The sequence below is a fragment of the Triturus cristatus genome, chromosome 2_1 (assembly GCF_964204655.1).
Source record: "Triturus cristatus chromosome 2_1, aTriCri1.1, whole genome shotgun sequence".
In the NCBI taxonomy this organism is placed as follows: Eukaryota; Metazoa; Chordata; class Amphibia; order Caudata; family Salamandridae; genus Triturus; species Triturus cristatus.
The window spans coordinates 306,466,333-306,493,825 of record NC_140581.1 but is presented as its reverse complement, the minus strand read 5'-3'; the positions used below and the strand labels follow the sequence as shown (position 1 = coordinate 306,493,825).

At 45.1% G+C, this 27,493-nt stretch overlaps 1 protein-coding gene across 2 annotated transcripts in view; it reads left to right on the top strand.

The window, feature by feature from the left end:
- OXCT1 (3-oxoacid CoA-transferase 1) overlaps positions 1 to 27,493 on the top strand; it is a 458,536-nt gene that overhangs the window by 62,116 nt on the left and 368,927 nt on the right. For both annotated transcript variants that reach the window (XM_085631175.1, XM_085631176.1), the window contains exon 3: positions 11,869 to 11,959. In XM_085631175.1, coding sequence (XP_085487301.1) covers positions 11,869 to 11,959 — 91 coding nt within the window. The remainder of the gene's footprint in view (positions 1 to 11,868; positions 11,960 to 27,493) is intronic.

Sequence of the window (27,493 nt, the reverse complement as noted above, 5' to 3'; positions counted from 1 at the left end):
GGACTTCGAGGGACGGGCCCGACGCAACAACATCCGCGTCATAGGTGTCCCGGAGTCCTCCGACGGCCGCCCGGTTGACCTCGTGGTCGAGGAACTTATCCTGCAACAGTTGTCCCCGGCTGGCCTAAGTAAGTTCTTTGCCGTGGAGCGGGCCCATCGAGTTCCGGGCGGTCGGCCACGGCCGGGGGCCCCCCCGAGGCCTATCGTGGCCAAACTATTTCACTACAGGGACCGCGACGCTATTCTGCAGGCCTCACGGACCCACGGCCCGGTTCGTCACGAGAACTCGACCATCAATTTTTACCCGGACTTCACGCAACTGGTCCAGAAACAGCGGATGGGATTCCAAGGGGTGAAGCGTCGTCTCCGCGAGCTGGGCCTAAAGTATTCGATGCTCTACCCTGCAAAACTCCGAGTGGAACATGGGGATCGGACAGCCTTTTTTGACTCTCCTGTGGCCGCAAGTGACTGGCTGGACTCGCTGCCGGACGGAGGTGGCCGTCCCGGACCCTCTGCGGGCGCCGCAGGTGACGGGTCCCCTTTAGAATGACTTTTGGTCCTTGATTTTGCCGTTTTGCACTGTTCAGTTGGGTCTTACTTCTTTTGTATATTGTGTTTCACCAGGACCTGTGAGGGGGGCGGGCGGGGACGGGTCCCTTTCCTCCTCCGGGGTCTTTTCGTAGAATGGGGTTAGTGGGGCGACAGGCACACTGCAAGTTGGGGGGGTTTTTTGGCCCGCAGGGGTGCAGGGTGGGGGGAGTTGGACTTGGGGTGGGGTTGGGGGGGAGGAGGGGTTGTTTTGTTGTGTGTTTTTTGTTTACAGGGCGAGGTATTGATTTTTGTCCACATCTGGGAACTGTGCTGCAGGCTGGGGGACCCTTGATCTATTGGAGGGGATGGGGGGGGACGGGTTGAGGCTTATGTCATGGAACGTCAATGGGTTGGGGGACCGTATCAAGCGGGGTGTAGTGCTGCAATATTTGCGTCGTTTGACTCCTGATGTGGTGTTTCTCCAGGAGACGCATCTGGTTGGTAATGTTTGTCATGCAATGAACAGGGGGGGATATCGCCTCGTAGCCCATTCTGGTTTCACAACTGGTTCCAGGGGGGTGGGCATTCTCCTGCGAACCTCCCTTCCGGTGGAGATCACTAAGATAGTCTCGGATGACAGAGGGCGCTATGTGTGTTTGATTGGGAGGTGGGAGGGGCAGCCCCTTACCCTGGTTTCAGTCTACGTCCCCCCGGGCCTCCAGAACTCCACCTTCACTGACTTGGGTCGAATGCTGCTGGACCTTCCGGACAGCCTCCTGCTCATGGGCGGGGACTTTAATTCTGTGGTTTCGGGTGAACTGGATCGTCACCCACCAAGGACCCTCCCCGCTGCCCAGGCATGGCTGGGTGGGATGTTGGAGACCTTCGGCCTGGTGGATAGCTGGAGATTAATGCATCCGACCCAATGTCAGTTCACCTTTCACTCGGGGGCGCATGGGAGTCTCTCTAGGTTAGACTACTTCCTTATGCCCGCGGCGCAGACTGGTCGGATTAGAGAGGTCAGGCACCTGGCGCGGGGTATCTCCGACCATTCTCCGCTGTGGCTTCTTTTTGACACTGGGTCGCGGTCTGCAGGGCGGATCGCTCCCATTAACCCATGGTACCTGCGAGACCCTACGACTCGCGACAGCCTGGTTAAGGCTATGGACCAATACTTCCTTGATAACGAGGGGTCGGTGTCTTCTGCAATGTCCCTGTGGGAAGCCTTTAAAACCGTGATCCGCGGACACGCCCTCTCCCAGATAGTGGTGGCTAAGAAGGTCAAGAGTGAGGCAGTGGTGAGGCTGGAGACTGACATCTCGGGGCTGGAGTCGGCCTTGGAGGCGAATGTCACTCCGGACGGGCTCCATGCCCTTAGCCTGAAACAGTTTGAATATAGGTCCCTGGTCACTGACGCGGCCAAAACTATGTATAGGGAGCAGCAGGGTCGACTGTACGACGCCGGGGACAAGGCGGGAAAGTTGATTGCGTGGCTGGACAAAAAGGAGAGAGTGAATCGTGTGGTCCCGGAGTTGCGTGCTGCGGATGGTGTGTGTGTGACTGAGCCGGATGAGATTGTGGAATGTTTCGCCGACCACCTCCGGGCTGTGTACTCCCCAGTGACGGACAGAGATGAGGACGACTCTCGCCTTCTACTGAGGGATATTGCCTTGCCCGGCCTGTCCGTTGAGGACCGTGAGCGGCTGGACGCCCCCTTGTCGGCGGATGAAATAGCGACCGCGATCCGCTCCCTTCGCTCGGGCAAGGCTATGGGTCCCAACGGTCTGCCCATTGAGCTATATAAATTGCGCCCTGATAAGCTTGCGCCCTTCCTCAGTCGCATGTTCCGTGAGTCTCTTGCGGCGGGTTCCCTTCCGGCTGACCAGCGTTTGGCCACGATAGTCGTGATCCCCAAGGAGGGCAAGCCGCGAGACCGCTGTACTTCTTACCGGCCTATTTCACTGCTAAATGCAGAGCCTAAAATCCTGGCGAAAGTCCTTGCCAATCGTTTGTTGAGTGTCGTGTGCGATCTTATTCATCCGGACCAATGCGGCTTCATCCCGCACCGCAACACCGCTCTTAACTTGCGGCGTCTTCACGGCGCCCTGGCCAGGGCGGAGCTCCTCTCCGAACCGGCCGTGCTGGTTTCTTTGGATGCCACGATGGCTTTTGACACCATCGAGTGGCCATTCCTCTGGGCTGTCTTGGCTAAATTTGGCTTTGGGGAAGGATTTATTGGCTGGGTGAAGCTTCTTTACACGGGACCCATGGCTCAGGTGGTGGTGAATGGGCGGGTCTCTCGGCCCTTTGCCCTCGGCAGGGGCACGAGGCAGGGGTGCCCGTTGTCCCCTTTGCTCTTTGCTCTCGCCCTGGAGCCACTCGCTGCTTGGCTCCGCTGGGAGCCCTCGCTTAGAGGGATCCGGTGGGCCCCGGGCTTCGAAGATCGGGTCTCGCTGTATGCGGACGATATTCTCCTGTATCTCACCTCACCGCGGCAGTCGCTCAACGTCCTCTTTGACGTTCTGACTTCCTTTGGGAACAATTCGGGTCTCACGATCAATTGGTCTAAATCCTGCGTCTATCCTATCTCTGGTGGTCCTCCTCTCCTGCCGCCTCGGCTTCCGATCCAAATATCTCTGAGCGGCTTTAAGTACCTGGGGATATACGTTTCGCTGGACCCGGTGGCTCGCTATGAGCAGAATCTCCTGCGTCCACTCCGGCGATTGCGAGAGGACACGGCCCGGTGGTGCAGGCTGCCCCTGTCCCCGCTGGGTCGGGCCGCGCTGTTCAAAATGATGTCCCTTCCCAGGTTCCTCTATGCACTCCAGAACTCCTTCGACGTTATCCCAGTGGCCTACTTTCGGGAGGTGGAGAGCCTGCAGAGGAGACTGGTGTGGGACGGGCGGGCGCGTATTGCTCTTGCTAAGCTTACTCTCCCCTGGTACGACGGGGGCATCGCGCTTCCTGACATTCGCAGGTACTATTGGGCCTCGCAGCTATCGGCCATTAACCATGCCACGTATGCGCCTGGCTTGAATCCGGCGTATGAGATGGACAAGTTCCTGCTTCCCGGCGGGAACTATAACAGGGCACTTTACTCCCGCTCGGCTGGCCGGACCCTTACGGGTCCTACTAAGATTGCGGTGCGGACCTGGAGGGCTGCCACTGCGGCCACGGGCTGGAGTGAGCGACTAACATGTGCTACTCCTTTGTTTGCCTCCGACCGCCTGGGCAGCCTCTGGACTACGAAGGGGTTTGACCAGTGGGATACGATTGGTATCAGCAAAGTGGGAGACCTGTGGCATAAGGGCACGGTTAAGACTTTCGCGGTGCTCCAGGCCGAATACGAGCTTACGGACAGGGAGTTCTTCCGCTATGCCCAGGTTCGACACGCCCTGCTCTCGTCTTTGGGGAGGGGACCAAGATCCCGGTTTCCTCGCCCCTCGAGGACCGCATACTTGACGGACATGTCCCTGACAGTACTATTTCTTTAACTTATAAAAAACTGATTAATCATCGGGCTGACCTCTTTGTGCGCCTCCGGGAGGCTTGGACGGGGGATGGGGTGGAATTGGACGACGAGGACTGGCAGTCTGCACTGTCGTCCCCCAAGGAGGTCGCCATTCCAGCCCGTCTCCGGTTGGTACAGCTTAAGATTCTTCACCGGGTGTATGTGACGGGTCCTCGCTTGGTCTCGATGGGATTTTCCGACGACGGGCTCTGTAAGCGGGGTTGTGGGCTCAGCGCCACCTTTCTCCATATCCTGTGGGAGTGCCGCGAGGTGGCGGACTACTGGCGCCGGGTCCATACGGTTATGGGACAGGTCACTGGGGTTGTGCTGCTGCCGGAGGTGCGTCGCTGTGTCCTGAATGTGTGGGAGCCCAATGATTACAGCGCGGCTCAGACTCGGTGGGCGGCCCTGGGGAACATGATTGCCAAGAGAGATATAGCGCAGCTTTGGGGCGCCCAACGGCCGCCCACCGTGTCAGTATGGAAGGAGAATATGGACTGGTGTATGTTCAGGGAGAAGACTGTGTATGTGGCCCGTGGTAAGCCGGGGGCATGGGGTAGAATCTGGGGGCAATGGAATGCGTATCGCGGGGGTATCTGTACGCCCCCCCTGGTGGACACAGATATCGCCATGTCCCCCTGACCCTTGATGGTTCCTGGCACCTTTTGGAATAACTACATATGGACGTTCATCTCCCTTGACCCCCCCCCCCCCCGTCCCCAGCCTCCCGGTACTCCTTCCTTTTGCCGGCTGCTTAATGGTCTGCACTGGAGTTCCCCGGAGGAAGCCTGACCCGCACTGTTTGCCCTTATGCCTCGCCTTTTGTTTTTCTTTTAGTTTTTGTGTCTGTTGGACTTAAGTCTCCTGTTCCTTTAGAACTATCCGGAGCCACTACGGGGCTGCGCCCCGGGACTTGACTGCAGCCTTGATAAATGTATATTTCATTCTGTACCTAGCGGCCGGCCCTGGTGGTTGTAGGCCCGTGCTTGTAACCGAATTATTGTTCAATAAAAATTTTATAAAAAAAAAAAAAAAAAACCTTTACAGCAAGCTCCGACACACTTTGTCCATCACTTCTTGTGTAAGAGGTAGTCTTCTTTCAAACTTTTTTGGGCAAACTCTTGTGATGGAGAAGATGTATCCGTTCTGAATATCATGCTCTGTCTTTGAAGCACTGTTTTACGTATATAATTTCGACCACTTCTTTTTGAGTCCACCCAGGATTCTCTATTGCTTTTTTCTGGTGGTCTCAAAATACTTTCTAACGTCCTATGTTGATGCTCAATGAAACCTCATGTGGTCCGACATTGTGGATTAATGCGCTGCTTTATGTGGAGGGCACTCTTGTGTGGCCATTGGGAACAAGTTAGTTAATCACTTCTGCTGTCAGGATACTCTTAATGTACAGCCCTCTAAGTTAATTGCTTTTTTGTTTCAATATCTGTTATAGATGCGCAGTAGCTTTTTACTTCTGGCAAGTTGCAAGCTCCCTGGATTTTCCACCCACGACCTGACTACTGATGACTATTTGGGTGCTTGCCTTGTTCCTGTAGGTTCTTCATTGATCACATATGTGTGCTAAACTCTGGGATCGTAGTTGCTTAATGGGGGTTGAGGGTGACTCCCCTCTTGCTTACTCGTTAAAGTGTGGTAAGGGGCAAACAGTTTTTTCTAAACCCGGCTGAGCCCATTTTTCCCATCTTACACCTGCTTCTCCTGTACTAGTGGCATTGCACTCTTTTTGGTCACCACTCTGACCTCAACAGTAGTGACTAGCACTGGAGCACTTCAGAGGTGCTTCAGTCAGTGTCCAACAGTCAGCATCAAATAGGTACAATGGCATGCATACTAATCTTGATTCTAAGGGAGAATCCTTAAGTTAAATACACACCACCAAAAGTTTGTGAATTATTTCCCTGACTATGCACCCTCTCTGCTTTCATTTTATAGTCCATGGATCTCGGGTACAGTCTGTCCGACTTTGTTGTCAAATGTGTAGATATGTTACCTGCATCCACCTCATAAACTAGTCCTTCAAAGAATGAAATGGCTGTCTCAAATACCCTGAGAAAATCACTCCCCCAAAATGGTTGGTCTAGAAGTTTAGGTCTTGTCGATCGTGCTGGCTTCAGTTGTGAAGTTAAATGCGCTTTCCTGTGGAGTCGGTTTGTGATCACTTCAGTGTATTGATTGCAATGTGTGGATTGGTATGTTGTATTGGAAGAGCAGTTCAAGGTTATGGCCACGAGTTAATGGTCTTTGTTCGGATTGCTTAGTGCTCAATAATTCTGTTTCCTGATGAGAAATGAAGTCATGGAGTGTATTCATAAGTTAGTGAAGTGTGTATGTATTCATGCTTTGAGACGTGCTGGAAACTAGCAATAAGAGTCGGTAGCAGAGGAGGATGATCTTATGAGGGCTGGACTGGTTTTAGAGGAAGTCTACTCTTTAAATTGCAATATAACGTGAAGGCGTCGATTGAAGTGGTTCATGTGTGGCTTCTCGATTACTATTAATTTTTATTAATGTGCTGGGGCTTGGTTTAATGGCTTAATGGCATGCTTAAAAACCTGGTGCCCTTTTGTCTGCAAGAAAAGATGCAATAATGCTAAAGGTCTGCAGCTGATTGCAGTAATTTTGTGAACAACACTTAAGATTATGCAGAGACTTTTAACAGGAACAGAACACTTGTCTCTGTAGTCCACTGTATGTTGTTGATGACCATGGGGAAAATTAAAGAGACAGATAAAAATTGTGTCGCTACGGTGTGGTTGAGTGAAACCTGAAAAAAAGATGGTTGTGGAAAATGATTGGTGGCATCTGGACCACATGATTCATATTTATCTGTATCTAATATTTGTAGGCATGGGAGTCCTGTGATGTTTCGCAGGCAATATATATTCTGTTTTCTTTTTAGGTCGAGCCTGGGTAGCGCATACGGTGCTCTGCGAGTCATGCTGTGTTGGTGTATGTACTTGAAACCCTGCCCACTCTCCGACCATATTTGTCATTGGCTTGTGTCATTGTCCTTCGTAAATGCTGGCTTCTGATTCGTTAATAGGCTTGTTAGTCTCACCTTATACCGCCTTGTCTTCATTTGTAACCTCACTTGAGGACTGGCACTTTTACTTTGGTTGTTACACAGTACGTCTTCTTTAGTCTACAAGCACTCTTTTCTTCAATGAGTTTCTCTTACTGCATGAGGGCAGGAGGGTCTCATGCACAGTTGTGACAACCGGCTTGTTTAACTTGTAGCAAACGGGACACTCTTCAGGGGCTATGGGAGACAGAAGGGGGCAACTCAGCGATGCATTTAGGGAGGTCAAAGGTGCTTGTTTTCCTTGTTCACGCATGGCCACTCCTCTGGAGTGGCTCGTATGTCTTGATTTAAAACCAGATGAGGACATTGGCAACCCAATAGACCCTTGGAGGCTTGGGTAACACAAGCTAATACCAGGTACTGATGCCTACAAGGGATTTTTTTGACATAAAAATATTAAGTAATCAAAAAAACTAATTTTTAAGGCCCTAATTAGTGGCTTCTAGCAAATGAATTTCCAAAGTAAATTATATTGGTTCAAAGCAAGTCTATTATAAACAGGAAAAAAACAAAAAGGGTGTATACTTTTTGAGTACAAATTTATGTAAAAAACTATTACAAAGAAGGGTACAGAATATATGTTACATATACACAAAAGCGATTAAGATGGACATTCTTGACAACAAATATTTTATCATTAACACTTTTTTTGTTATAACCCATTTCTCATATTCAAAGACAGGGAAATCTTTATTGGACATGCAATGAACAAGTCCCGAAATTAAGGTTACAACAAAGATAGGTTGGGTTGTCAACGTTGGTCTTGGCTTGTTCGGGCCGTCAATGATGGTGACGGTAGCACGGAGGGACCTTGCAACTTCTGACCAATGCAAATGTTGCCCTGTCTGGACATTACCCTAAGGATTACAGAGGGAGTGTCTTGCGTTCTTGAAGCCAATAAAGTTTTGTGGTGAGCGTGTGTAACGTAAAGGCCATCACCACATTAGACCGGATTCTTGGAGTTCATTTATTTCTCCATTTCCGTACTGATCAGTTATACATTTTGAACAAATGGTTATGTTCATTGTTTCCAAGGGTCTTCAGTCCACATAGGATCATTTCGTCCTGAAGATGGTTGTTGGAAGGAAGGGCTCTATCCTGTAAGGAAACACTCACGCGCATTGATTTCAAGAGGAGGGGAAGGGGCTTTTATTGCCAACAGTCTGTCCACCAGATGGAAAAATAAATAAATAAACGAGTCAGTCCGGTTTAAGAAGGTCTTTCTCGTCTTCACCGGTTCCAAGGCTCGAGGGGGAGGAGGGGTTGCAGGGTTTGCATTCGACGCTCCGGTCGGAGGAGATCCATGAGGACCCAGGAGCATAGGCAAACTCAAAAAAAATAAAAATAAACCAAGGGTCAGTGGACGGCAGCTAGAATCCATACTACAAGGGGGGGGGGGGGGAGAGAGAGAGAGTGTTAGGGGATCACCGTTTCTACTGCAGGGGTGGAAACCAAGAAAATGAAAAGGGAAGTGGTCTTCTCCCGCTCTACTACCCGTTCCCTCCCGGTGTTTTCACAAAACTCAGGACGCGCTGACGTACCTGTTGCAGCCACCCTCCTTCAGGAGAGTTGCAGGCTGCAGCGCTATGTCGGACCCTGCCGACGCTTTTTCCTGGCTCGGAGGAGGTTCCGGTGACTTCCGACGTCTGGCCAGGCAGGCGGTCTCTGGTAAGGTGCTGGAACAGCGGCTTCTCCCTTCCCGCTACGTCTCGCCGCTCTTCCGCGGTATCTATAGCTGTAACTAGGTCCTCCTCCTTCAATTTGACGGGGCTAGCTGATAGGGCCCAAACTGCTGGACATCACGCTTCCGGACGCCGCCTCCTGCCGGCTTCGCTGATGTTTAAAGGGACCAGCCTCGTCCCGTACCTGTCATCAGGATATCGGCGTTAATAAGGGACTCTGAGTCCTACTCCTCATGCTTCTCCCTACAATAGTCTTATAGATGTTAAGACAAGACCAAAACGTCGACAACCCAACCCGTTTTCATTGTAACAGTTATTTCAGGAATTGTTCAGGGCATGTCCAAAGATGATTTCCCGGTCTTTGAATATGAGAAATGGGTTATAACAGAAGTGTTCATGAGAAAATATTTGTTGTCAACAATGTTCATCTTAGTCGCTTTTGTGTATATGTAAAATGTATTCTGTACTCTTCTTTGTAATACAGTTTTTTACATAAATTTGTACTAAAAAAAGTCTACACCCTTTTTTGTTTTTTTGTTCTTTTCCTGTTTCTGATAGACCTGTTTTGAAATAATATAACTTTGGAAATTCATGTTCTAGAAGCCACTAATTAGGACTTTAAAAACTATTTTTTTTGATTACTTAAGAATTTTATGTAACAAAAAAATCCCTTGTAGTTATCATTACCTGATATTGATTTAAAACCAGGCAATGAGTACTTTCCACACACTAAGCTAAAAGTCCCACCCCTGGTCGTAATGGAAAACTACAGTGTTTGCGTTTTTTTTTAACATTGCCAGCAGAGAAGAAAAGCAAACCTTAAACTCTACTGTTTCGTGGTGCATCCTACGTGCAGGAAAAATTAAATCTCAAAGTTATGTTTGTAGTACGGATAAACCTGCACAAACAAACAGCATATGGTGAGACAAACCTGCAGACAACACGAGTCACCCATAATCCACTAGTTATACAACGTGCAAGCTTTGGACACATGATCTATCCCGGAAGACACACCGCTTAGTTACCTGGCATCACAATGGAGAGCTTTCTAGTTGGATGACAATGCTCTTACAGACATTATTTAGACAGCACAGCTATCTCTCAAGTTAGCCAGGTTTTACGTAAGGACACTACACAACTCCAGCTCATCCGAGGCGCCGTGTTCCAGTTCTCGGCTGTTACTTAACCATCAATTGCATTCTCGGTTCTGTAGTCTTGTTTGCTTCAATTGCATTCATTTGATTATAAAGGGTAAAATACCCTGATTTGCAGAGTAAAAAGCCCGGCTGTGATATCGTGTCTTGGATGATATGGTACCATATGAACACCCTGTTGGTACAGCCATTGGGTTTTAGCTCAAGTATCACAAAGGCCCATACAGCAGGCTACAGCATCCCACATAAGACACATAATTTGGCTTTAGACAGCAGCGCTGTCTCACAAGTTACACACATTTTGCATATGTTTGCTTTAGACAGAGCTATCCTTCAGGTGAAACCGAACATCTTTGGCAATAGGCATCATATCTGACAGGGACCAGGCTCACTTACTGGGCCAAGTCTCAGATAGCCGCACTATTCTCAGTTGACACCAAACTTAAAAGCTCAGCCTTCAGACAGCAGAACTATCTTAAAGGCTAAAGTTCAGATAACAGAGCTATCTCACTTGTTAAGGACGTCTGACAGCAAAAGGTCTTAATCTTAGGCTAGAGCTCTTGATCTGTGAAATTTGCTCAGAGTCACACTGATTGTCAGCAAGAAGCTGGGAACTCCTTACTTCAAACCCAGCAGCTCAGTTGCCTGTTTACTCTTTCCTCCACCTTGACCATCCACAAATGTATATAGTTCATCAGGATTTTCAATAAGAGAGTTCACTTTGGTTACTTAGTTTAAGTTATGCAGCAAAACTGTTTTTTGCATAGTACATTAAAGCTAAGCTTTCCTACGATCTCATCTTTGATCCTGCATCTCAATTTTTGTTCTCCCTTCCATTATCTCTCTTCCACTCTAACTTTTGTCTTTCTTGCAAACGCCAACGCTGCGCTATAATAGAGAAATGGAGGTAATGCTTCATGCGGTCATGTACATTTGGAATAACATTACAAAATCCATGTTACTGCACCGATTTCCACATGTAAACCCATATTGCAAGCTATGCTTTTAGCAGTTATGTGCTGAGAATTCCATGCAGTATTACAGGATCCAGGAGTACTGCTGTGCAGTTACACTACAACACTATTATAACCCTTTTGGCCAAAAATGGATGACTAGGCAATTTCTAATAGGGTCCGAAGTCTGCCACATTCCCATAAAAGAGGCGTATTCTTTACCCTACGGACAGCCCTTTTCCACAAACCTATTGAGCCTACTATGGGTATCTCTAGCCCATTTGCAAGTTATCTCAGACCACGAAAAGCATTGTGGTGCCATGCTACTAGCCGATTGTGCACTATATGCACAGTGAATAACAATGACAAGAGTCGGGTCGAGAGCTTAAGCTATTGGCATTGTAAATGACAAAGCCTTTTATTTATGTGTTAGTTTTCGAAACCGATAAATAAAAGGCATTGCCATTTACAATGGCAATAGCTTAAACTCTGGCAAATGCGAGACCTAGTGCAGTGCAAATGCATGTTTAATTGTTTCAAGGTAGTCATTCCTAGGAAGAAAGTGGTTCTGAACCCAGGTAATTTTGAACATGCCCACCTTATTTCTAAGGTTGTGGCTCAAAGTCTCTTTTTACATCCGCCACCCTCTATTAATTTTACTTTTCCACAAGGACTCCTTTGTCGTGCAGCAATGACTACATCACGCAATTCTTCTGTCCGCTAATTTGCGGGACATGCACCCATCCTGAGAGAACATCATGTATACATGAGGCATTCACTGACCGGCAGTATCTTTTTATAGTGAGACAAGCAGAGAAAATGTGTGAAGACGGAATATGTGAACTATATACGCTGCTGACGACACATTACTTTAGAAATTAGTTCTGTTGCAATACAATAATGCCTCTCTTTTTAATGTCCTTATGTTTCTCCTTAGGCTTTGGGTTGTGCGGCATTCCGGAGAACTTGATAGCAGCATTATTAAAAACTGGTGTAAAAGGAATCACTGCAGTCAGTAACAATGCCGGGTGAGTTGTCACATTTACGCACGGTTAACATGGTTTCTAAATTTGTTCTCTGCCTGCAGATGTAAACATCTCCACTCTTTTTAGAAGCCTGAGCTCCAGTGCTGTACCATTTTTCTAAGACAAACTCTTCACAAGTTGACCGAGATGATGTTCCTTTTGCAGCAGACTCTAAATCTTGCAAGAACAATGCATTCACGCTTGTTGAGACAACCATTAAATGCTTGGCTTCCATGCACACAGGTGATCCAGGGATATGTACTCTTACCACGCAGAGACGTTAGAAACAAACAGCAAACGAAATATAGTCCTAATTTAGCTCTGAATATCCACAAGACAATCTGATCTCAAATGAGAGCTGCTTGCAGTTAGTCACAAGCTTATAAGCTGATCACAATATATGAAAATCAGTAGTTTGAAAAACATTTGGGTGATGTTCAAGAGACTGTCTTAGATGAACCAAAGCACTGTGAAAGAATGCTAGATGATGCATAACTGAGATGAAACAATCACAATCAAACGATATATAATTCTACACAGACAGGGCAACTGCAGTGGATGAATGATATGTCCTCTCTTAAATCGAAACAAAGTTTGCAATACAGATGAATTTGTTGAAGCACTAACAATTATACATTTCAGATCCAAAAAGTAAAGAAGAGGCCATGGAATATGGTATTTGAGAGGTTTGGTTTTAATAGTTCTTAGTAGCATCCAGATAACCAAAGCCTGCATGCCTCAAACACAAGGATTAAAATCTTCAAGATACAACCAGTGACTAAGAAACTTTGCAAAATCAGATGTAAGGAAACTTAGGAAAAAGCATCTTCTTTGGCCTTAAGAAATACAACATTGCAGTGATTATTCAGCTACACCATCTGAAATACCTTAAATGGATCACCAAACATGAGTTGCCCTCACCAGGGCTGCATCTTTGTAGGGAGAGGAACAGGAAACCTTATTTAGACTTTAACAAAAAAAATATGGCCTTGATGTGGAAAAAGACCAAAGCCAAAGCTAACAATGAATGAGCCCATTCTCAAAACCTTTTCATATCTGCTAGAGTTGAAATTGAGATGCAGTAAAAACCATGACCCTGGGCAAACCTTACTATTTGCTTCGGGTTAGGCGCTAATGAAAGAGATATCAAGGGCTTCCCACTACTGAGTAAAATTAGTACAATTGACCTGGATATTAGTAGCTCCTGTTATTTACTGCACTAACAAATGGCAGACGTGTGGTATGATGCTCTTTTTGAGAATATCATTAAATATCTTGCATCATTGGCTCAAATATGTGCTACCACGCATAAAAACTGGAATCCTTTACCCACTGAATCCAGCCAAGAAACGAGTTCCAGCTCACACATTTAATGGAGGTTCTTATTTTAGAATTGTATACTTTTCTCGCTTTTGTTAAAATGTTATATATTGATAAAATGTTTGTAATGTTATGCATCGTATTCTTTGGACTAATTGCCTGATGGCCAAATGTGTTCAATTAAATATATCATCGAAATTAATGTCTTTCATTGTATAAACAGCTGCATGTGTATTTCTTATTTTTGTATATCGGTAAAATGTATGCAAATGTAAAGCATATACAGATGAGTGAACAAGAATAAGTACAATTCATTTTAGCAGATAACATATGGACTTCGAATTTGAGAATATATAGTGGTGGAGATCAAAAAGTATTAGTAGGATCTATGTTGGGTGTGCTCATGGACAAAATAAGTGAAAGTTAAAATGCAAAAAAGAACGAAATAAACAAATCGATTTTTTACTTCTGCCCAATCAAAATACTACATTTATATGGTGCAGGAGTCCCCTTCTTTCAATGTTCATTTCTAGTTTTTGAGCGCTGTTTTTCTTTGCTGCCATAAAATCAGTTTTTTTACGCTTTTCACATCAAATCCACCTACCACCATCTGTATTGCTTGTGAAAATGTTACGTAACCTCTCGGGTGCGGCACTTCACCATAATAATAATTTGTGAACATGCATACTGGTCTGGCTCATGGACATTTGCACCTCCAGCATCTGTTGCCCTTTGTTTCTACGGTCAGCTTTTCCATTGTTTCTGGTGACCGATTTATTCTTATCAGACTTTGTTGCCCGCAGATTGCACATTGAGCCTGAATGTTAGTACAGTAAATAGGTATGAACGCGAAGATTATGTTCTGTTGCAATTGAAGCCTAGTCTGTCCTAGTCTCACCTGCTTCTATTTAAAAGGTTATTTATGTCTGTGCCACTTATTTATTAATATAGTGCGGATGGATGAGGTAGATTGGGAAGGCAGAGAAGTGTATGATGGGTCCCAAGTATACAATATTCAGAGGATTGTGACCGTAGTCAAAACATTTCAGGATCCTAGCAGGCCAAACGCACCCTTCTGTAAACTCAAGAATGGTACTGAAAACATGTGGAGTCTGCGAAGCGACCACCATACCGTTCATAAAAGGGACACGTTCTGTAACTTTGATGTATTTAGTGCAAATCTTTCTGTAACTATCATGAATGAGTGCAAAAGGAGAATGTTGAGACTATGGTGCCCGTCAGTCCTGTCTGTGCATTTATAATGGTGTTGCTTGTATCATCCATACAAACGTATCTATAATGTAAACGCCACTCAAGTCCCAGTAGATGATGCTGGCCCACTGTTGCTTGGTTTACAGTCTGGTACATAATCTAATTTAGATTTTTTTTTTAAGTGATACAGGACCAGCAGGGTGTCGCTTAGTCAATAATGTTCGGACGGTGAGTCTGAGATTTCCTAACACGCAAAAAGGTGTACCAATCTAAAAAGTATTGATCAGACTGCTGCAGCTGGACAGTGGTAATGACATGGTTAGGGACATTAGTGTCCGTTATTTCTGACGCGTAGGGCATCGCAGAGATAGTCTGTACTGTGTTGTCTACCCTTGTCCAGTTTCTCCTCACATACGTGTAGGGCAAAGAGGCCCCGGAGAGCAGGTTAGCATAAATTAAGCTCCTATTTGACATCAACAAACCAAGCTTAGGAAGGCAGTGATAGCAGGCCTTTTATTAACCCAGGCCCAGCAGCAAACCACACATTGAAGAAGAAAGGAATCGGGGTAGGTGAAAATTGCAAAATAGTAGAAAATACTGCAGAACACCTAGCATTGTATAATGACATAAGGCACCTAAAACTCCTGGAAAGGAAAGTTTGAAACTAGCCTCCTCCTTATCCAAAACAATTCTAGACATCCGTCTTTCCCTGACAATATAACGGAGACTAAGCCCCCTTCAGGCATACAACTCTCGTTCTGCCAAGATCATGGCCTCTCGACCCCCCCACCCCCAATTATTCACAATCAACTTTTGACACTATTCAGCCAGGTGAAGTCCCCTAATCCAGCTCCCTGCTGCATCCTAGCACAAGGCTCTGAGTGCATCTTTCCATTCCTACTGGAACTGTTGAACTTGTCACTTTCCTCCAGCAGTCTCCCCAACAAGGGAAACATTCCGTGGTAAAGCCACTGCTGAAGAAGCCAAATCCAGAGAACTCGTGCCTGGGAAATTACATACCCATCTCCCTGCTGCGGGGTGTATCCAAACTCCTAGAGAAACACATTAACCAATGCCTCTCCCTCTTTTTGGGAGTCCAACAATCTCCTCCACTACACCCAAATGGGTTTTAGACCACAGCACTGAGACTGGACTGCTATCCATAACAGACTAACTTGGGCAACCTCTAAATCATGACATCTCAGCGGCAAACCGCCTCCTGGATTTAAGCACGGCTTTTGATACGATAGACCACACAACACTTATCCAGAGGCTCGTTTAGGTAGGGATAGGCGACATTGCCCTAAAATGGCTCACGACATTCCTTGAAGGCTGATCATACCATGCTCTGGACCAAACATGTCTCTCGGACGGCTTATCTCTGAAATGCAGAGTACCACAGGGTTCTACATTAAGCACTACCCTTTTTAACCTTTACATGCAGAGTTAGTCCAATCTTTTTCCCTGACCATAGAATCGTATGCGTATAATACACAATTAGTTGTATCTATTGCTCCAGAATAAGGCTCAAACGGTAAACAACTTGTCCAGAACCTTAATGAGGTTGCCGACTGGATTGTCGATTGTTCCCTTAAGTTAAACGGGGACAAAACCGAGCTTGTTCAGTTAGGGAACAACAAGCTAAGCGGGAGTTACTCCACTGGCCGGAATGACTTTGGGTACACTAGCAGTGAAGTGTTTTGGAATACTCGTGCTTCTAAGGAAATATTTAGATCTTCTGTCCCCTTTGTCATGAAGCCTCATTGTTCAGGCCCTGATCATCTCCCAGTTGGACTAGGGAAACTCCTTCTATCTAGGATCGCCAGACTACGTCAAGGAAAGGTTAAATACCATCCGAAACGCCACCACTCCTCTCCTCTTCAAAATCCCAAAGCACCTGTTCACAAGGAATGCCTTGGCTGACCTTCAGTGGTTACATATAGCACAACTCTTTGCGTTCTCATCGAACCCTATAACCTTGGAAAATCACTATGATCTGCCATCTCTTTTGTGCGACAACACCCAGAATTCGCAGATCCAGATGGGGTGTTCCTTCCTTCAAATACCTATCACTCAAACTTTGGAAGTCTTTGCCACTCTATCTGTGTCAGATAGAATCCGCCTTCAGGAAGGCTCTTAAGACATGGCTATTAGTTCAATAACTGTCATACACTCAGCTCTCAGTTGGGTTTGTTTCGGTGATCTTCTGGTTTGGATCTGGGCTGTGAAGCCTTTAGCTATGCGCTTTACAAATCAATTAGATTACCTGGGCCCTACAAAGCTTGTACAATGTGATAGATCCCACAATGACCCCTATTTTCTTCTCCCTTTGAAAGAAAACCTAGAAATAGTATCACAGATTTAAAGCTATAAACATTATCTTTGTGGGTCCGTGTTCTGAAGGTCATTGCAATTTGTTTCATTCTACTGGAGTGTACAATTGTCCTTTGGTCAGTTTCCAGTGGTGGTCAAGGTGTGAGCGGCCTTTCCTAATCATGTGGCTCAGGTGCAGTTCTAAGTGTTTGTAGATGTAGTAGGTTTAATCTAACTGTATCACAGTAGATAAGGTGATTAATGAGGGGATGTAATTTGCCAGTATATCTTGAAAGGAAGTACCACTAAGGGAGCAAGACCTTAGACAAGTGTATGACTTTGAGTTGTATTCTTCATATGATGGTCAAAGGAATTGTGTCTATTATCCACTGTTGTTGTCGGGTGAGGTTAACGTGGCTTGAGCTAAATGAACCACTGATCTAGCAAACACTGAACCCTCTGTATGGCTGGTAGCTAGTTGACTGTCGCAGGAGTTATCTCCTCACCGACTGGCATGTGACAGGAGACCACAATGCGATATCCTTGAAGGGAAATGACAGCGAAGGATAGCGGGAACCAAGTGGAGGCAGGAAGAAGATTGGAGACACTGAGCCCAAGTCAGCACACCACCACCACCTCTGTGCAGCAGAGAATGAGGGTCCTTTACGTAGATGCAAATGGAAAGGAGCAAGTTGTGGTAAAGGGTCTGTAACAAAATCAATTACCTGCCAAGCTATCTTATTTAGACAAAAAATGTGAGATCTAGCTTGCATGCGTTGCTCTGGTGCAGTTATATTAACCATCCAAGCTATTTTAGGAGGACTGATACTATGACCTTTGGATTGGCATTGTTTCCATGCGAAATCAGATAGAAAAAAGTGTTTGACAATGCGGTATTTAAGGACCATGTCCTGGCCCATCCATAACCTCAACGTACGCAGAAATGTTGAGTATTCTTCCCTGAGTAAAATGGCAACCCTTCCTGCAGGTCTTCAACAAATACAGGGAATCATGGTTAGAACCTACAGCCTGTTGCATTCCTAAGGCACCAGCAGACAGGTACACCTCATTGGATGTGATTAGTGCTTCTGAAACATTAGAGTACAGGCTTCCCTCCCTCACAGAATAGGTACAGCATACCATCAGTGCAAGCGTCACAGTACAGGCACATTCGGGCATTAGCAATAAATGCTTTCCTCTTTCACAGAACAGGTACATAATGTGCATCAATTGACAAGCTTCTCATCTTCACAGAAGAAGTACACAACAGCATCCCTTACACACGGTACAACTGGATATCAACAGTGCATGCTTCCGTTCCTCACGCAACAAGTACAGCATGGGCAGCGATGCAGGCTTCCCTCCTTCAAAGAACAGGTACACCACGGTAACCGCAGTAGAAGCTTCACTCCCTGACATCACAGCAACAGTACAAGCTTTCTACTGTCGCAGAACATGTGTAACTCTGGAAGTAAAGCCTCCTCTCAAATAAAAGCCTCATCTCAAATATGAGTAACAACAATGATTTTATTTGAATAAATAGAATCGAATGTTTCGACTCTGAAAATTTGAGATTCAATTAAACAATCCTAAGATCTGTGGAAAGGAGGTGGCCTACAGATTGTGTTAATCACTTCTGTTCCCCTTCACACAACTTTCTTCTGTTGCCTCTAACTATTTGACACTTCTATATCTCACACATCATTTCCCTTTGACATAGTCTTGTCACTCAGCTTCTTCACATATTTCTGTTCATTTCCTCACTTCATCCCCCCCCACACACCCACAATCCAACAACTCAGCTTTAAGCACTGCAATTTATTTTCCTTTGGTACTGTCAATATTGTGAGAGTTATGTACCTCCTTCACACACCAATCACATTTACAGTTTGCATGTAGATGACCGTCCGTGTGTGCGGTCTGAAACATTTTATTGGTTTTATTCAATTGAACAAGGTTGTCAGGGTGGGGATGTTTGCAGATCTTTCAAGACACCGGACTGTATTTTCATAAGCAATCAATGAGGCATTATTTTATTTATGTATTCTTTATTTCGGTTAAAAATAACCATAAAAGATTTTTCAAAATAGTACAATTATTTCCACAGTACATCATATGGGAAGTAAAATGGAATACAATGCTGCATATTTCATTATGAAGTCAACCTAAATTTAACCAACCAATTTAGCGATGTTCTAGCGGTATCACGAGTTTCTTAAGAATTAGATTATTAAAAAATATTAATAAAAAAAACATATCTTGGAACAACTCTTTCAGGACATTCAAAAAAGACCAAATAAAATACATATGTGAACAATTAAAAACCGATAAACATTTCTTTAAAAAGATATTTTCATGAGACAGATTTATCACGTAATATACAAGTAAGTATATATTTTGTTTAGTTCTAGTAAAGTGCATATGCCAAGCTCATAGTAATTTCCCATTCATTTCCTCAGCCTAGAGTTTCAGACCTTCCCTTTTCCTTATCAAGCTTACACCAAACAAATATCGACTAACACTAAAAACCACAGTCTGCCTGGTGTCAGAACGTAGTAGTCTTTCTGCTTCAAGGCATTGATCTAGTACCAAGCAACCGGCAAATAGGTTTTATCCATTTATTCCTACAGCGCGCATAGGCGGGACAGAAGAACAGCAGATGTGTCTCGTTCTCCGTTGCACCTAAATCACACGAAACACATCTATCCTCCTCGTCCTTGCCCAGCGCCCATTTTACTGTATTTTCCTTTATTTGTAGGATACCATTGAAGGTATAAGGACTTCGCTAATTGTGGCTGTATTTCATCCATTAAGGGTTCAAAATTCCAAGCTATTTTCATTTGGAGGAACCGTGTGGTTAATGACCCAACCCTAGGAGAATGGGACACGGAGTCATGTATAAAAGACCAGTAGGTTTTCTTTAAAAGTTTTTTTGATGCAAATGTCAAGTCGGATGGCTCATCCCAATAATGCCTTAATCCCAATTTAAGAAACCAATCGTGAATGTGCTTTAACCAAGGCAAACCTACACCTTCATTTAGACTGAGAATTTCCACAAGAACCTCCCTATAGTGAATAAGCTCCTCTGTACTCCATAAGCGAACCCAAAACAACAATGGTCTATGGTTAGCCTGGTCATCCACACGATTAAAATTTAAATCCATTAATACAGGTGTCAATGGTGTTCGTGTGGGCAAACGTAATATTTTTCTAAGAAACTTATTTTCACACACCTTGAATGTTCCATTTACCGCAGGACCCCGCAGCTCTGCCCCATAAAATGAAGCAGATGGTGCTTTATATTTATACACTTCGAGAGCGGGTGAAATTGCTTTGGATGTACTACCTTTGATTTTCCTGATTAATGGGAATATGTTCTGGAGGAGTATAGTTCTACTTTTTTCTAACTGGGGCCTCCAGGTCAATTTTGAATCCAAGGTAATACCCAAATAATTAAAATCATGCACAAACTCGATTATTTGATTGTCCGCAGTGTAAATTTTCCTAAGTTTTGTGTGGGTTAATTGACATATATTTTGTTTTACTGGGATTTATTTCTAACCCCTTGGCTTTACAATATTTCCCAAATGAGTTTATTAAACTTTGTAGACCCTTTGGTGTTTGGGAAGTTAAAATTGTATCATCAGCAAAGAGGAGTGCCGGTACAGGCAGCCCTCCTAGCCTGGGGGAATCATGATCACATCCCAAGAGATAATCAGGGATGTCGTTAACGTATAAAGAATATAAAGTCGGAGCTAGAACGCACCCCTGTCTTACGCCCGTTAACCCTAATTGGTTCTGTTAGTTTGCCTCGTGGACCCCATCTGACCTTTGCCCAGTTGTCTACATGTAGTCTTATAATTTGTAAAAGAATTTCCCCCGGAACCTCTTTGTCCTTTAAGGACTTCCACAGGAGATTCCTAGGGACATGATCGAACACTGCTTTTAGGTCCACAAATGCGATATACAGATGTCTCTTCCTGAATAATATATATTTTCAGGTTATACAAAGGAATCTAAAAACCAGGTCTATTGTGCCAGTCTGCACTCTAAAACCTGCCTGATTCTGTGATAAAATGTTATGTTCCTCAGTCCATTCAATCAGTCTGTTTAAAATTTGCCTGGAGTATACCTTCTGCAAAACATCGATAAGACTAATTGGTCGGTAATGAGATGGGTTATGCTGATCACCCTTCTTAAAAATAGTCGTGATCTCTGCCCCTTTACACGTTTCAGGTAGTGGAGCGCCTGAAGCAAGAGAATTGCACAACAAATTAATAATAGGGCCCCACACACCTTTATCATGCTTCCATAGGTCTCCAGGCATTTTATCGGGACCAGGCGCCTTTCCTGGCTTTAGTGCATCTATGGCTATGAGGGTTTCCTTTAAACTAAAGGATAAAGGTGCAGTGTTTAGTGTAGTTTCGTAACTCATTGGGCAAAAGTCAATGTCATTTGGGGAAGAAGAGTAGCGACTAGAAAAATGTGTTATCCAAGTATTAGCGTCTAAGAAAAGGTCCCTACTACATATACCATTTTTGTTGCCCTTTGAGATTAGCCGCCAGAAGCCAAGTTGGTCTTTTGCTTTCGCTGCTGTTAATAGTTTGTCCCAAATGTTCGCCTCCCATTCTTTCTTTGCGGAGGTTAACAGTTGCTTATACTCGGCCCATTTTTCCCTTAAAGCCACTGTGTTTGGAGCTTTAGAAGCCGCAATGAGCTCACTTTTTACAGTATGACTTGCTTTATTGTACCATGGGTTTTTCAGCTCAGCCGCCACCGTAATCGCATTGTTAGCTTTCTTCAGGATTTTACTTAGTATGGGTACCAAGTCCTTAACTAATTTGCAGTGGATATCCATTATTTGAATGTCTGATACAGGGAAATCTACATACAGGGAAGCCCTATCTACAAAAATGTCGTAGATCTTTTTGATAACCTCTGGGTTATTCCCTAAAGCTCTCCTGTTGTTGCTTACAAGTGGATCTTGGCAGAATGGAAAAGGTCAGCTGCCAATGTCAGACATAATGGATAATGGTCACTCTCTACTCTAGTATCGACTTTTAAGTCAATGGCCATTGGCCAAAGCTCGACTGAGATCATTATATAATCTAAGTGGCTTTTTATGTTCTTCCTAGTAAATGTGTGCGCTGCTGGGCTGTCTGATGGTAAACGGCCATTGCAAGCTCTCAAGCAGTGTCCTGAAACAAATCATCGTAACTGGGCAACCGCTACTGTACATGGCACTACTGGCTGGCTGTCCAGGAGTCGAATGTTATTGGCCAAATTTTTTTCCTGAAAGATATTTTCTAGCCCCACCACATGTTCGTATCTGCGGTTGAAATCGCCTCCCACAATTTTCAGTGCCCTTACCCCAATCGTACTTAAGAAGTTATCTAGCTGCTCAATTACTGTCGATTGTTTACTTATTAAATATGGTCTAGAGTATATATTTATTATGTAGACTTCCTTTTTATCGGGTGTATAAAATGTTATTCCAAGGATATCCTATGAACATATATCGACTAATTTAACATCTAGACCAAGAGTAACCTTTACCCAAATACAGAGGTCTCCTAAAGGCTTCCCTCTAACAGAGGGGATAGCACATTTGCTATAAGTTTTGTAGCCTACTTTATGTAGATGTTCCACAGCCCAAGTTTCTTGCAGCATAATTCTGTCTTTCTGGTCCATGTACTCCCGCTATACAGCATCTTCTAAATTTCTTCTAAGACCTGCAACATTCCAGGAGATCAGTACTAGCTCCCTTAGGCTTCCAGCCTCACTTTCTTCCATGCACTCAGTTACTGTACCTAGTATACAATCGGGTCCAGTATGCCTTGTGCAACAATTAACATTGTCTACAGGAACCATATTTAGATTAATAGAAGTAACCATGGCAGGCCCTTCCTCCTGTGATTGCAAAGTTACTGCAGAAGATTCTACACATGGCACTGATGATTGTCAGTCTTGGGCATCCAAGTCTGACAATGCATGGTATCTGTTTATAAGTGGCACTATATGCTACCTAGATGTTAGATTCCATGAAGGTGGTCTATAAAAAAAAAAAACAGTGGAAGTGCACAAATGTTAGTATTCGTCAAGCATGATTCCTCATTTCTATTCAAAATGTGGCATACCGGCTGTGGCCGACGAAAGTTTACCACTATGCAATCCCCCTCTGTTTTTGATAGAGTGGCCAAGCCAGCTTACCCTGTGGACCATTATTATTTCCTTTGTGTCCCTTAATTGAAAATCCTTGTATTTAGGTAGCCAATCAATGGTTTTATTCCGGAGGTCTTCCCAGCTTTCTCTCTCAGTTGTTCAAAGGGCAGGAACGCCAGCTAGTATTAACGTATATGTGCATGAAGCAGGGGGCAAGTTTAGAATGTCCGTACTGGCAACTCTATTTAAAATATGAGCCCTGGCTGAACTCCGTGCATCATGTGTCCTGTCCACTTTAGGGAGTGCTGTACAATTCCTCTGTGTCTCTGATGGTTCAGGGCCAATTAATGGCACCTGGGTCCTATCACCTGTACTAGTCTGCATAAAGTGGGTGGTGTTGCCTCCGTTTCCTTCCACACATCATTTCCTCTTGACATAGTCTTGTCACTCTCAGCTTCTTCACATACTTCTGTTCATTTCCTCACTTCATCCCCCCACACACCCACAATTCAACAACTCCGCTTTAAGCACTGCAATTTATTTTCCTTTGGTACTGTCAATATTGTGAGAGTTGTGTACCTCCTTCACACACCTTACCGTAAAATCACATTTACAGTTTGCATGTAGATGACCGTCCGTGTGTGCGGTCTGAAACATTTTATTGGTTTTATTCAATTGAACAAGGCTGTCAGGGTGGGGATGATTGCAGATCTTTCAAGACACCAGACTGTATTTTCATTAGCAATCAATGAGACATTAGTAAACCACAGGACAAGCTGTGGCCTTTGATGTAAAATGGGTGAGAGAAAGAGATACCCATCTAGTAGCTGAATTGCACAAGGTTTGACATCAGTGCCGTCTTTCCTACTTGAACAAATTGTGTGATTCTTGGCAAAAAAAAAAAATTCACCAAGCATCCTTTTTCTATATTATCACAAAACAGAGTACCTTCAGATGTGGGGATTTAGGAAAAGAGCTGTACAAAAACCAATTGTATTTGATTTAACAGACTATAACACTGCTTCAGCTATAATTAGAATCTAGGCCACATATGGGATGCATATGGCAACTGACATGCCTCTGATTTCACTATTGGCATTGCTGTCAGGGTGGGGTGGGGGGGAGGCCTGAATATTTCTAAGTTCGTGTTTGAAAACTATCACTTTTAATAAATGCCTCTCAATGCAGTGATATAACCTGGAGTTCTAAGGGGAATCGCTTCTGCCGGTTAAAAAAATACACAGAATTTTCAAATTACTTTATTATATTTTTGCGTGGTTTGTTGCGTTTTTCATGGCTTGTCTCCTGCACGACATTTTAGAGCCAAGTCGGACCCTTAGCTCGATTACCCTACCACCCTTCCTCCCCCCCGAAGCTACTTCCGTGAGAAGCGGCGTCTCCAAATTCACGAAAAACGCTTATTTCAAAGTCTTTGTCTCCAGCGTCTTCAGGGTCTGTACATAGGCATATCTTAACACACTTCTAACACCCACTTTTAACAGGGAAAGTAATAGGGTCTTATTTACACTGTCCAATCTGCCGCAGAGACTTTGTTTCCCTTTAGTTTATGTTAATGTCAGGGCTGTGTGCCCAAACCGATAAAGGTAGAACATCGGAAGCTGAGATTTCGTCCTTTGGTTTACTTAGTAATCTTTATTGGCTTGAATGTTGTCGTCCCAGACGGTCATTAACCTTGACATCGAGCCATGTCAATAAAGGAAGTGCACTGCGAGCTTTAACTGTGGGGGGTGTCCTGCACTCCCGCTGAGAAACATGGCTGTCCAATGAGGTGGTTTGTATTGAGCGGACATTCATATTTTTTTTATGTTTGTTTCTTTTGACACTTTCCGACGCCGCTGCCCGTGTTCGGCGCGCTTTTCCATACCCGGTTTAGAGACGAGGAGTGCGCTCCTGGCAGAGGGGGGAATCTGGCATGGGGCCAAGTGATTGCCTTCCAGGGCTCCTGCACCTGCAGGGGTGGGCGGGCGGATGTGGTGGGAGAAAGTGGGGGCGTTTGCGTGTTAATAATAATCTCCTGTGAAGCAGAAACCTCAATGAAAAAAATAAACATTGCACATCAGTTCAGCTTGCAGATCCAAAAGGACAGTCTGTTTGATTCTACAGGTTAATTTCTGAACAGTTGCTTGTGAGCACACACTAGCCGACTGACGCAATTTTGGGCACACACTAGCTGACTGACGCAATTTAAGGCTCACACTAGCTGACTGACGCAATTTAGGGCACACACTAGCGGACTGACGAAATTTAGGACACACACTAGCTGACTGACGCAAAGGCACACACTAGCGGACTGACGCAATTTAGGGCACACACTAGCTGACTGACGCAAAGGCACACACTAGCGGACTGATGCAATTTAAGGCACATACTAGCGGACTGACGCAATTTAGGGAACACACTAGCTGACTGACGCAAAGGCACACACTAGCGGACTGACGCAATTTAGGGCACACACTAGCTGACTGACGCAATTTAGGGCACACACTAGCCGACTGACGCAAAGGCACACACTAGTGGACTGACGCAATTTAGGGCACTCACTAGCTGACTGACGCAAAGGCACACACTAGCGGATTGACGCAATTTAGGGCACACACTAGCGGACTGACGCAATTTAGGGCACACACTAGCCGACTGACGCAAAGGCACACACTAGCGGACTGACGCAATTTAGGGCACATACTAGCGGACTGACGCAATTTAAGGCACACACTAGCGGACTGACGCAATTTAAGGCACACACTAGCGGACTGACGCAATTTAGGGCACCCACTAGCCGACTGACGCAAAGGCACACACTAGCGGACTGACGCAATTTAGGGCACACACTAGCTGACTGACGCAATTTAGGGCACACACTAGCTGACTGACGCAAAGGCACACACTAGCGGACTGACGCAATTTAGGGCACACACTAGCGGACTGACGCAATTTAGGGCACACACTAGCCGACTGACACAATTTAAGGTAGTTTAACGCAGAAATTCCAAGCTGGTCTCCAAGCCCAAGGAATATCTACATCTACTACTAACTAGGCTATGTATTTGCTTTAATGGATTGAACGTTGTCTTCCTCAGTGCTGGGTAGCTAGAAATAGTCTTCGGTAGACACAGCTCCCTGTTTGGCAACCATGTGCATAATGCGCTGCAAAGCGAAAAATGTGCACATATATAGCTCATGTTGGGGGCTCTGTATTCTGTCGTTTCTTGCTTTCAGATGTTCACAGGCTGATACGGATGGGCCCTGCGACCATTGCAGCAGACAAGGTTGTTAGTAGCCTAGCCACATAATCCAGCTACAACCAACGGTAGTCTTTAGGCAGAGGTCAAGGACATCAGTTACTAGAAGTCAGCGGTAAAGGAAGGATACCTCCGTTGTTTTACCAGGACACCACTAAGCGTTCCTGACTTCATGCTGCTTCCCGCTCCCCTCTCCCCTCTCCCCTCGTCCACTCCCACAATAGAGAGGAGGAGTTCCATCTTTGATCCTGAATGGACCAGGGTTACCAGTAATGACTAATCACTAAATACTCCAGATAGTGAGTTTCAGGAACATGCTGGAATTCCTGGAAAGACTGACCAATCACTCATGCATGAAAGAATTACATATATGGGATTATTAGCAGGAAATCCTCCTTCTCAAAGGGCCAATCAAAAAGGTATCAAAGTCCCAAAGAAATCCTTTGGGTTTCCTGGTCAGGAAGAAGATGAGAGAGAGAGAATGGAGACCTACCCTGGACCTCCAGGAACGCAGAAAGTTTGTGAAGAAACATACCTTTTGGATGGTCACGAAATCCTTCTGTTACTGCAGGAAAGACTGTTCTTTAACTACCTACAAGACACCTTCTTTCATATTACCAAACACACAAACCACAGTCAGTTTCTATGATTCTCCACGGCGTGTAGCACTACTACTTCAAAGCTCTGCCTTTTGGCCTGAAAACCGATATTCACTTACTGTTTTGCCCTTGAAGTAGCCTTCTTACAGAGATCTTGGGATGAATGGCTGGTGAATCCGACTTGGGAAAAAGAGTCTAGCATCAAGGTTGTAGGAGAGTAGGGTCTGCAATCCTATGATCACCCAGATTTTTTGCTTTTGCTTCATTGGTTTACGACTTTCTCCGGCTGTGGGCCTGCCAATCAGACCCACAGCCTAGCTGTTCTCTCTCGAAATTAACACACATGTACGTTAGGTGCATCCACTAATTGGAACTGGGCCGCCTTGTCAGTCCCTGTCTCAGCATACCACAGGTATCCAGGGCATCGGTGTACCCAGGGCCTACCAGGGGCTGAAGCATGTATTATGCCACCCCTGGAATGGCCGCCCAAATCTGACACAACTGGCTGCACGACAGCTGGGGCCACGTGGTGTAATCACCCGTTGCTGTAGGTGTAGTATTCCTACACCTAAACCCTAAAATGGACACATGGATTCCTATCAGTCACTCCTATAGCAGGCCTTATCAATCCTGAAGGCAGAGTGCAGGGAATCATGTGGGACGGTGCTCTG